Below are 12113 nucleotides of genomic sequence, written 5' to 3'. Positions count from 1 at the left end.
CTGAGGCCTGAGTCCCCGCGAGGCCCCTTTGAAATGGTCTTTCCTCCCGTCACCAGTCCAAGGCCGTGCTCTTTCCGCTTGGTGGTTACAGGTGTGCACGTTCCTGCGAGAGGGCCACTTCACAGCGGCTTGCGTGTGAGTCCCTGCCTTCTGTGGGGTGAGCACGCTGGCTGCCTCTTGGGGTCTTTCCTTCTGTCTCCAAGAGGCAGAGCTGCTCCACTCAGAAGGGCTCTGGGGGTCCAGCGGCTCCTCACCACAGCGGGGCCCGGGGCCTGTGCTCTGAGGGGAGGACAGTTCACCCGTCACCTGTCACCTGCTCACCTGCAGGTGGTGAAGCGCTGGCCCGCGTGGCTGCGCAGGCCTGAGTCACCCACAGGGCCCCATAGCCTGAGGTCGGGGCAGCTGCCCCGCTGCAGCCAAGGTGGGCGCCCATTGGACGAGATGCAGCTTACTTGTCCAAGAAGCATACACTTTGGTGAGGGAGATGATGGTGCAGGTGAAGGGATGGGCGTGGGGGTGAGGGGACAGGCGGGGTGAGGGGACAGGCGTGGGGGTGAGGGGACGGGGACAGGTGTGGGGGTGAGGGGCAGGCGTGGGGGTGAGGGGCGGGCGTGGGGGTGAGGGGACAGGCGTGGGGGTGAGGGGCTCTGGGCCAGGAGCTCGTGTCAGGCAGGGAGCAGGGCAGAGGGGTGTCAAGGACCCGGAGCACTGGGTGAGGGAGCCCACGAGAGCCCCGACGAGAGGAGGAGGCGCTAGAGGCCGGTTTGCCTTCCCTGCCACACAGGGTCAGCTCTGCACTAAGTTGACCTTCACCTGCCGAAACCCCACCAGTGACAGGACAGGAAACAAATGACAGACCCCTAGGATAGCGTGCGAGGAGACTGCGCCAGGAGGTGGGCTCTGCCTCTCCTCTCGCCTGATGATCCCCGAGTTTTCACTGGGCACAGGCTGCCAGCCGAGGCCCCCGGCCAGTCCCCTTGCAGCTAGAGGAGGTTTTGATGGGGTGTGGGTGGAAGATGGGGTGAGGCTGCTGAGCCTCGCCCTGAAGGAAGGGGCGTGCCCTTACTTGTTCTCCCCTCCACCCGTCCTCGCTGGAATGAAAGCCTGATGGCGGACCTGGAGCAGCCAGCCCTGACCATGGGACAAAAGCCCCCTGTTGAGGAAGGCAAGAGAGTTAAAGTCTCCAACACCTGGAGTTGCCCTCTCAGAAGCCATTCCACCTGGTTTCAGTTGCCCTCATCTGCACCTTGTTACAGCAACTGAACCTGTGTCTTCACACATACAGAGCCTGTGTCCTCATGCATACAGAACCTGTGTCCTTACGCATACAGAGCCTGTGTCCTTACGCATATGGAACCTGTGTCCTTATGCATACAGAGCTTGAGACTTTATCCTCACACATACGAAGTCCAGCCTGATTTTGGAAGACAGGCCACCTAGTGGTGAAATGTAAGAGCCTGTTGAGAGATATGCCAAGAAGAAAAAAGGCTCATTCCACAGAACCCCCAACCCACAGGAACAAGAAACTTAAAATAGGGGGATTGGCTGAAAGTCTGTGCAAGGCTGGCTTAGATCCCTGGACCCCCCTCCCCACCTTGCACGGCCAGCTGACTCCCTGTACCTCCCCCCAGGGCACTAGAGAAATAGAACAAGGTACCACACCTGGGACGGGTGTGGTGGCAGAGGTGGGAGGGCCAAGGACTGGGGCACCCCTCCTTGGGGGTAAGGGGGGCTCGGCACTCTGGCCACTAGCTCCGAGCGCGCTGGCCCCTGCAGCAGCCTCCCCTCCTGAGGTGCCTCATCTCCACCTCCGGCTGGCCCAGCACGTTGGCGTGGAGCAGGGGACTCTGAGCAAGAAACCTGCTCTTGGCCTCCACGGAAACCGCTGGACTGCAGTTCCGTGTCCCTTCCACGTAGGCAGCAGCTGTGGCCTTGCCCACCTCTCAGGGCAGGTGGGAGTCCCGGGCGCGATGCGCCTGGGCTGAGGTTTTGCCAGGAATTTCCTGGGGCTGGCGCCAGCCTTGCGTTTATCAGCAGCAGTGTCCCTGACTCTCCACTCCACTCGTCCATTCGACTGGCGTTTATTCAGGTGGCCGTGTGTGCATACCCCCGGGGGCACCCCACGTACCTACACCAAGAGCTCGGTGTCCTTGCAGCTGGCCAGGGGCAGGCCTGCCTGGACGCTGCTGTGCTCAGTGCGCAGATGCCGAGGGGCAGTGGTCCTAGGAGCCCCTCGGGACAGGGAAGCCTGGCCCCCTCCACGGCCCGACACCCTGGCTCCAGGGCGCAAGGGCTGGAAGCGCCACTGGCCTCCACGAGGAGTCTGTCTGTGCTGGGGAGCTGGCCAGGTGCCAAGTCCTGCGAGCCCTGCTAACTTTCATCTCCCTCTTTTCCTCCTAAAAGGCCAAAAGGCTACAGGATGAAGTCATGAAACTAAAATTGGGATCCAACTTGAACAGAAATCATCAATTCACAGCTCCAGCTGGAAACCTTCCGCTTCACCTACCTGCATCACAGCCTCAAAATATATTTTTTAAAACAAAATATTATGAATCTGAAAATGTTTACAAATACTAAGGACAAAATGTCACTTTTACTGGCAGAAACGTCTTCAACCATGAAAAATTAGTTTAGTATTTTGTTTTCTTTCTCAGATGTCATCTCTTTTGGGGTGGAGAGGGGTATTAGGATTCAGAGTTGTTCTTCTGACTTACTTCATGGACAGTCTATTGTTTTACAGTACATGGAATGTTGCTTTTTTTGAGACTGTGAAAGATTAAAGCTGCATTAAAAGATTACATCAGCCACATCGTCGTCACTTCTTCTTGCTTTTGCCAAGAACGTTTGAGTGTCAGCACCCGCCTCTTTCCCTCTCCCCCACCCTTTGAAGCCCTCCTCACCAATGTCATTGTAGCTTTTATTTACTTATTTATTTTAGTAGAGGAAGATGAGGCTAATTTGCTGGGTTCCTTGCCAAGTCAGAAGTCCTGACAATTATATCTTTAGCCAAAGGGGCTGCAGGTGAGCACTGGCCCTCTCCTCTGCCCAGCAGTGCTGCTCTGCTCTGGCCTCGACCTTTCTAGGTCATTGGCTACTTGCCTTGCACACGGGACGGTGGAATCCAGCTCACACACGCCTCTGCCCGGGAGGTCCCTAGACCTTCCCATCGTGGATCAGCCCCTATCGCACAGGGGTTCAGGCTCCCTGGGACTTAATCTCTTGCATTTAATGTATGAGGGGAAGTTAAATAAGGGCTTCATCTTAAAAAACGTCTTTGACTTGATTCTTTAACAGAGGTAGGACTATTCAGATTTTCTGTTTCTTTTTGTGTCAACTTCGGTAAATTATGTTTTTTAATCAGTGTTTCCATTTCATTTAATCTAAGTTGTCAAATTTATTAGCATAAAGTTCATGTTTTCTTTTTCAATGTCTTTTGAATCTTTAATATTGTCCCCTTTTTTCATTCTTGATATTGGTCAGTCTCGCAATTTATCAATTTTTGCTAATCTTTTCAAAAAATCAATCTTTGTTAATTTTCTCTTATTTTGTATGTTTCAATTTTGCTAATTTCTGCTCTTTACGTTTCCTTCCTTCTACTTTATTTGGGCTTAATTCATGCTTAGAGATACGTTTATCACTTTTAAATGCATGCATTAGGGGGAAAAAAGTAAAATCCATAATCTAACCTTACAACTCAAGAAGCAAGAAGGATGTATTAGTTATCTATTGCTACATAACAAATTATCCCAAACTTGGCAGCTTAGAACAGCAAGCGTCTTTGATCTCATGCAGCTTATGAGATCAGGAATGGGGAGCAGTTTGACTTCTGAGGTCTGCCCGGCTGTGGGGTGCAGCCGTAGCCATGTGGCTCAGCTGGTGGTTGATCAGAAATCATATTCTACAAAAGGAAAAGCGACGGCATCTACATCATGAACCTGAAGAGGACCTGGGAGAAGCTGCTGCTGGCGGCTGGCGCCATCGTTGCCACTGAAAACCCTGCCGGCGTCAGCGTCATATCCTCTAGGAACACTGGCCAGCGGGCTATGCTGAAGCTTGCTGCCGCCACCGGAGCTACCCCTACTGCTGGGCGCTTCACTCCTGGAACCCTCACCACCAGATCCAGGCAGCCTTCCGAGGAGAGCCACATCTCCTGCTGGTGACCGATCCCAGGGCTGGCCGCCAGCCTCTCACAGAGGCGTCCTATGTCAACCTGCCCACCATTGCCCTGTGCAACACAGACTCTCCTCTGCGCTACGTGGACATCGCCATCCCGTGCAACAACAAGGGCGCTAGCTCGGTGGGTCTGATGAGGTGGATGCTGGCCCGGGAAGTCCTGCGCATGCGTGGCACCATCTCCCGGGAGCACCCGTGGGAGGTCATGCCTGACCTCTACTTCTACAGGGTCCCGAAGAGATTGAGAAGGAAGAGCAGGCCGCTGCTGAGCAGGCTGTGACCAAGGAGGAGTTCCAGGGCGAATGGACGGCGCCTGCTCCTGAGTTCACTGCTGCTCAGCCCGAGGTGGCGGACTGGTCTGAGGGCGTGCAGGTGCCCTCCGTGCCCATTCAGCAGTTCCCTCCTGAAGACTGGAGCGCGCAGCCTGCCACTGAAGACTGGTCTGCAGCTCCCACCGCTCAGGCCACCGAGTGGGTGGGGACCACCACTGAGAGGTCCTGAGCTGTTCTGCCGCAGGCTCCCACAGGAAGTGGAAGCGAGGGTGCCAGAAAATAAACGTGGTTTCTATAATTAAAAAAAAAAAATCATATTCTGTACAATCCATTCTTCTGCAATGTGTTGCTTTAAGGCCTACCATACCACTTATTTTGGTAAGCATTCCATGCACACTTGAGAAGAATGTATCCCATGGTGGCCAAATACAGTGTTTCACGCGTCAGTTCAGTCAGGTTGATTAACTAAGTTGCTCAGATCTTCTCTGTCCTTATGGGTTTGTGTAAGTGTGTTCTCTTCATTACTGACGGTGGTATGTTAAACTCTCCAGCTATGATTGTGGACTTGTATATTTCTCCTTTTAGTAATATTTTTTTCTGTATATATTTTGATACTATGCTATTAGTCACCTGCAAAATTAGGATTTTTTTTCTTATTATTGAATCAACTATTTTTTCATTAGGAAATATTTCTCTTTATCTCAATTTTGTATGTCTTGCCTTAAAATATATTTGGTCTGCTATTTTCATAGCACACCACTTCTGTTTGGTTAGTGTTTGCATGATACATCTTTTCCCATCTCTCCTTCTGGGACTCCAGTTTTATATAGGTTAAACTATGTGACTGTGCCCTGCATATTTTCTCATTCCTTTGTTCTTTCCGTTCTTTATTCCTTTCTGTACTTCTGTATTCCTTTCTGCTCTTTATTTTTTTCTGTACTTCCTGTATACCATGGCTTTGAATTTACTAACCCTGTGTTCTGATGATTATTAATCCCATCCAATGACTTTTTTATCATTTAAAAATTCAGGCTTTATTATAGGAATAAAAGGAATAAAATTTGGGATTTAGATAAATCTACTATAATGCATAGAAGAAACATGCTTTCATTTAAATTAAAAAAAAATAATTTCCATCTCTGCTGAAATTCTGTTCATGCATGCTGATGACCTTTTCCACAAGATCTTTTAACATAGTAATCATAATGACTTTTTGTATAAAATTTTCATTTCCAATGAGATTTTTACTTTCAGATACTACAGTTTCAGGTCTAGAATATCTACTTGGTTCTTTTTTTATGGATACCAGTTTTCTGTTGAAATTCTCCATCTCTTCCTCCATTTTGTATTTCTTTTCCTCTATTTTCTATAATGTATTATACTTATCTTGTATTTTTGGTTTTATGTCAGATATTGTGTGTTTTTTCCTGGGACATAGGGCCTCTTTTATTTTTATGTATTCATTTATTTATTTTAAAGAAATTTCATATTGCATAAAAATATAGGACACATTGTGTATCTGTAAACACAGAGACAGAAGAAAATGTTCTTTCTCCCTAAGTGGCCTGGCCGTGTCTCTGCTAGGCTGGCAAATGGGGTGAAGATTTTGCCCCTCCGCCCCAGCAGCACTGGGCTGGCCTGGGCTGCACCCGCACGTGCACTTGGCTTTCCCCTGCCGCCCAGGTCTCGAGGGCGACACCCGTGCTGTTGCCGCAGGCTCCTCCCCCAAGGGAGCGCCCCCCCGCAGGAAAGCCCCCTTCCCCCAGGGGAGCCCTTCCCCACCTTGGAAGGGCATGAAGTCCCGCCCCCTCCAGGACGGCCTCGGCGTGCCTTGCTGGCACCAGCACTCAGCACGTGGGCCGGGGCCGCCCTGCCTCTGGGTGCCCCAGGCCCCAGGCCCCACACCAGGCCCCACTGGCCCTAGCTGGGTCCCCCACTAGGGGAGCCCAGTCCTCAGTGTGCCCCAGCGAGGGCGGTGGCCAGCGGCCTCGGCCTGCCTCTGCCCCCACAGCGCTGCAGAGGCCTCTCTGAGAGTTACCTGCTCCTCTTTCCAGTGCTGCAGGAGCAGTAGCTGCTCATCGTGCCCAGAAGCCGAATTCCATTCATTTCAGTCTTTTCAAAAAATAGCTTTAAACGTTTTTCTTATAAACAGTGTATATGTAAAAGTCAAAGATTGCCAGATTGTGTTAACAAAAAAAAACCCAAAAAACAGCTAATAGAAAAACCACTTTATTAGCATATAACATGACGACTGATATTTTATTCCTTCCACCTTCCTCTGTACTTACTGTTTTGCAGGTTTGATCAGGTTGCCACTTGCCGCATTTTCCTTTTCCTCGTTAGAAATTCCCCGTACTTCATTCTGTTGCTAACTTTCCCTCGTAATGTGACAAATATTGCCCTAATAACTTTTGAAAATTAGCTGTTGGTGGCTCTCCATGCTCCCCACTGCCCAGCGCCTGCACTCCCGCCCTCCCCGAGGCCTTCTGTGCTCCGCAGGGTCTCACCTCCCGCTCGCTACCCTGTTAGGGGCTGCAGCGAAACCAACCCCTTAGTGGCCTCCATCAGGGTCACTTTCTTCTCGCTCCTGATTCTCGGGGTGGGCTCTGCTGGGGGGCTGCTCTCTGCGCCGCCTGGGGGGGCGCGGCCGGAGGGTCCACCACTGTCCGGGGGAGGCCAGGCCCCACCTGCCACCCCTCCAGCAGGGCTCCAGGCTGCTGGCATGGCGGAGTGCTGCGTGGAAGCTTCCGGGCGTCCACGAGGCCCCGCACGGGCTCACACAGCTCCACTTCCTCTGCTCTGCAGGACCGCGAGCGGGGGTGACACTGGAGCTGCGGCTACCTCCTCCTGCGGCCAGGCCGGCGGGCCATGCCTATGGCAGTGCTGCCAGCCCCACGCTCCCTTGAACGTCCCTTCCAGGGCGGCCCTCTGCTCCAGGCGTCTTCCCGTGGCGTCCCTTCCACACTTGCCACAGCCATGGCCGCCGGGCAGGCTCGCCCTTGCCCTGCTCACTGCGCCTCTGCCCACGCCAGGCCTCTGGGCCCCTTACTGGCGGGTGAGGCCTGTGTTCGCCGGGTCTCTGGGCTTCCGACCCGAGCGTTGTCTCCACATCCACTCTCGGAGGCACAGGTGGACAGCTTCCCAGGGCCCACCAGGCCTTGCTCGGCTCATTGGCCTCAGGCCCGGCTGCCACGACCAGTGGTCAGTGGAGAGGACCCACTCCCCGCCTCCTCGCCCCATTCCCCGTGGGCTGCCCAGTGTTGAGCTCCCAGCTTGCTGCTGCCAGCTCAGCGGCTAATCCGCTCTGCCAGGCTCTGGCGCACTTGTTTCCGCTGTTCTCACGTGTTCTCTCCCCTGACTTTCTTCACATTTATTTTATTGCCTTTTTAGGACTTCTTGAGGAATTGCTCAGCTACCTTCATGCTCTCATTTGTAACAGAGGAATTGAAGTTTTGCCTGCTCCTCTGAGCTGTGCTTTGGCTGAAGTAGACTGTGTGACTGTTATTTGGTTGATAGGCTACAAATCAGTTCTTATTTCCTTTTTGGCTTTTGAGATAAGAGTTTTGCTTTGGAGCGGCAGGTATTCGCCCCACCTTTTGTCATGACTGGAGGTGCCTTAGGTGACCGCGGTGGACCACGTGGCGTGGCAGCACCGAGACCCCTGGCTGCGTGCCTCAGGTTCAGGGTCGTGGCTCTCCGTCTCCTGGTCTCGTGGGACCCAGCGCGCTGGCGCGGGTTTACGCCGCCGCCTCCGCCGTGGCTGCATTGCGCCCACTGGGCGCCGTCTTGGTGTGGGGCGTAGGTGGCTGGCGGCCGCCGTCAACCTCGGCTGCCGTCTCCATGGCAATCGCTGGCAGGTCTTTGCCTGCCTCTCCCGGCCCCGTGCCGACCTGGGCGGGGGAGGTTGGTCTCTTCACTGATGCTGAACCTCGCAAAGGGACGCGGGGTCCTGCGTCCTGGAGGCCTGCTGAGATGGCGGAGGAGGACTGCGGGGGGGGGGGGGCCCGCCAAGGGCTCAGCCTTCCTGGGGGCTCAAAGAGAGACTTGGCAGGCAGAGGGGCTGCAGGAATGTGGGGGGGGGGGGCCTGCTGGAAGGGCTCGACATTCCGGGCCCTTGTCCACGGCGCTCCGGGCCCTTGTCCACGGCGCTCCGGGCCCTTGTCCACGGTGCTGGGGGCCCTTGTCCACGGTGCTCCGGGCCCTTGTCCACGGTGCTGGGGGCCCTTGTCCACGGTGCTGGGGGCCCTTGTCCACAGTGCTCCGGGCCCTTGTCCATGGTGCTGGGGGCCCTTGTCCACAGCGCTCCGGGCCCTTGTCCACGGCGCTCCGGGCCCTTGTCCACGGCGCTCCGGGCCCTTGTCCACGGCACTCCAGGCCCTTGTCCACGGTGCTGGGAGCCCTTGTCCCACGGCTTGGGCTGCAGTGGGCTTGGAGACGTGGGCCCCGTGTGCTGGCTGCTCCTGATGCCGCTCGTCCACTTATTGCCCACACACACCAGAGCAGAGCGATGCCTTCGGCCCAGGGTCCCCTGCTCACCCTGCACCACCCTGGCCTGGCGCTGCCAGGGCCATTTCAGGGAAACAAGAGTCCCCGGGGCCCGGAGGCCGTTGAGGGTGTTTTCACCTGGCGGGGGAGGGACTTAGAGAGGACCTGCTCTCAGGTATGCTCAGGAGTGGCAAGGACAGTCCTGGGAGCCCTGGCCCCTCGCCACCAGCCCACTCGGTGCTCCTCCTAGTCGGGCCACGTGCGGATGCCCTGCCCGGCGCTCCTCTCCCCGCTGGATCCCGGGAGCTGGGTGGTGTGGGCCCGCGCAGCCGGGCTCCTGTCTGCTCTCGGCCCTGCCGTCTTGCCAAGGGCCCTGCATGTGCCCGGCTTCCCGGATCTGTGGGTGCTGAGCCTCTGGGACCTCTCTACACCCGCTGCCTTGGGAAGGGCAAGGGAGGCAAAGCCTTGAGAAAGACCTGGGAACACCCAGAGGGCTGAGCTGGCGCAGCAGGGGCCGAGCACCAGCCTGGGTGGCGGGGGCAGGCGCGGCAGTCCCGTGGGAAACGGCCTGTCCCCTCCCAGGCCTGCACCCAGGACGAGCACCGTGGCGAGCGCCCTGCCCCCCTCCCCGGGCAGCGCCCACCCTGCGGCCCGGTGGCACCTAGGGTCCTCCCCAGGACATGCTGTCCCCAGGTGTCCATGGGGTGGGCTCCAGGTGGGCTTGGGCCCCTGCTGGCTTTGTGGAGGGCGTGGGGAGGGGGCGGCGGAGGGGGTGCTGGGCCCTGGACTCCTGCCCCTGGCCAGGTGGTGAAGCGCACAGGGCGTGTGCAGGCCAGGTGCTGCCGTGGGCTGCGGCGCACAGAAGGTGTGTGCTCGGCCGAGAGGAGCTGGCGCTGGGCTCAGGGCATGGCCGCGGGGAGCGGGGCCGATGGGTAAAGCCCTCCCCGCGCAGCCGTGGGCCCCACTTCCTCCTGGGCGGCGGGGCGGGCCGGCAGCACCTCTGGCAGGGGCGGGAGTGCAGGAGCAGGGTGCACGGGAAGGAGCCGGGGGCTGTCGCCCACAGTTCAGCCCACCCTTCTCACCCACCCAGCCCTGGACCCCGAGGGCTTGCGAGGAGGACTGCGCCTCGGCTGGGGCGAGGGGCACAGCGCCCTTCCCTGGGGACCGCTGCGGCCCCGCCCGCCCGCCCACCTCGTGTTCTCCGGGTGTCCACCCAGGTGTGCGGTAACTCAGAGCGGCCAAGTCTGGACCATCAGGGCAAACAAAGCCGCACCCCCAGCGCGAGGCTTGACAGGGCGTTCAGGTTCAAAAGACAACTTCCCAGAGGCTGGGCAGCCCCCAGCAGGGGACCCGAGGGCGTTTGTCCAGTTACGTGACCTCTCGTGGCTCTGAGTCGCTGCTGACATGTCACCGTCGGGAGGGTGGGGGGGGCCTGGCTGTGGGAGCTGGGAGGAGACTCAGCTGGCCAGCTGGGTGGGCCCAGCTCATCCCCCAGCGCCCCTGGGAGGTGCGGGCTGAGCTCTGTCCAGCTGGCCCTCAGTCTGCCCTCCGGCGACACGAAGCCATCAGAGAAGACATGCGCCCCAGCACCTGGACTTCAGTTATTTCAGTGTGTCCAGGTGCCGCTGCACCCCAGGCTGAGCCAGGCCAGGCCTCTCGACCTCGCTGGCCCACCCCTGGCTCCCGGCGGACGCGGCCGCTCTTCGTGCCTCACAGCCCACAGGCCTGCGTTTCTCCCGCCCGTGTCTGCTCAGGGTGCACACGCAGGCTGTAGGAATCCTGCTCCAGCACGGACACCTTCCCTTCTGCCTCTTCGCGTGGAGGCTCGCGGGAGCGCTTGGCTTGCTCAGTCCCTGCCCCTTAAGAGCTCCCGGCCCGGTCGCCTGCATGAAGGTGTGTGAGACGCCTCCTCCCAGCAGCGCTCACACATCGGGGTAAGCAGACCAGGAGAAACACAGCAGCTGGGAGGCGCCCCGGAACGCCTGGGATGGCCTCCTGGAGTCCAGGAGGGGCTGTCGCTGCCCGTTCCTTCCCAGCACCCCGCACCCTTGGGTGCTCCAGCTGTTTCCCAGCTATGGAGAAAAGACTTTTCTAAGGAGGAAGCACCCCTGGTTTAGGTCGGGACGAGCCACACAGCACTTGTTCTGACATGAAAGCGACTCTTTTGGGACGAGATTCCCTACCTGTGGTAGGTTGCAAAATGCCCGCACCCCAAAGATGCCAGGCCCAGACCCTGGAACCTGTGACTGTTACCTTCTATGCCAAGAGGTGTGATTCACGAAGGCCCTGCACGGGGGACCTGACCCGGGTGAGCCCGAAATGCAGGACACATAGGCTTACAGGAGGGCGACAGGGCGACCGAGGAGAGGACGAGGCATGGCAAGCCCAGAGGCAGAGCGGGAGGGGGCGGCCGCAAGCCCTGGGGGGCCAGGCCCATCCTCCCGGGAGCCTCCTGAGGGAGCGCAGTCCCCTGGCACCCTGACTTCAGCCCAGGAGGTGGATGTTGGCCTCCTGACCTCCAGAGCGTGAGAGTCAGTTTCCATTTTAGGACATCCACCTTTGTGATGCCTCATCCACTAACCCCCTCCTGAAAAGGTCCCTGCTCAGACGCCTGCAGCTGCACGGCCCCTGCTGTAGACGTGGAAGGCGTTCACAGCTGCTGCTGAGAGCCCCCTGCCAGGCGTGCCGCCTCGGCTCCCTGCCACGGACGCAGAAGGGCACAGCTTCTGCCGGTCATCTGCCTGGGGAGCGCCGCCCCCGCCAGGGCTCTTAGCACCTCCACCGGCCTGGGCAGTTACCCTCACGGGGGAGCTGGACACAGGGTTGCTTCTCCAGCACAGCTCTGACCTTGCTGGGCCCCGGGACCTTGAGGCAGGAGAGCCTTGAGGTTCCCATTGATGGTCCAGCTAGTGGGTGATGATGGGATGGAGGTCATGGTGACCGAGATGGTGGTGGTAATTGTGATGGTGATGATGGTGATGAAGGTGATCACGGTGGTGATAGTGGTGATGGTAGTGATGATGGTGGTGATGGTGAGGTGGTGGTGGTGATAGTAGTGCTAGTAACGATGAAGGTGATGATGATGGTGGAGATGGTGGTGGTGGTGTGATGGTGGTAATGGTGGTGGTGGTGGTGGTGATGGTCATAGTGGAGATGGTGGTGGTGGTGATGGTGATGGTGATG

At 57.4% G+C, this 12113-nt stretch overlaps 1 protein-coding gene and 1 pseudogene across 2 annotated transcripts in view; both read left to right on the top strand.

The window, feature by feature from the left end:
* LRRC27 (leucine rich repeat containing 27) overlaps nt 1-2807 on the top strand; it is a 45478-nt gene extending 42671 nt beyond the window's left edge. For both annotated transcript variants that reach the window (XM_012524747.4, XM_004447434.4), the window contains exon 12: nt 2404-2807. In XM_012524747.4, coding sequence (XP_012380201.2) covers nt 2404-2577 — 174 coding nt within the window. In that variant the 3' untranslated portion in view covers nt 2578-2807. The remainder of the gene's footprint in view (nt 1-2403) is intronic.
* Nucleotides 2808-3807: 1000 nt separating this feature from the next.
* Nucleotides 3808-4751, top strand: LOC101410623 (small ribosomal subunit protein uS2 pseudogene; annotated as a pseudogene).
* The last annotated feature ends 7362 nt before the right edge of the window (nt 4752-12113 follow it).

Source organism: Dasypus novemcinctus, chromosome 6 (assembly GCF_030445035.2).
Source record: "Dasypus novemcinctus isolate mDasNov1 chromosome 6, mDasNov1.1.hap2, whole genome shotgun sequence".
Classification (NCBI taxonomy): Eukaryota; Metazoa; Chordata; class Mammalia; order Cingulata; family Dasypodidae; genus Dasypus; species Dasypus novemcinctus.
Note: the sequence above shows the minus strand (reverse complement) of the source record. Positions and strands in the feature narration are given on the sequence as shown.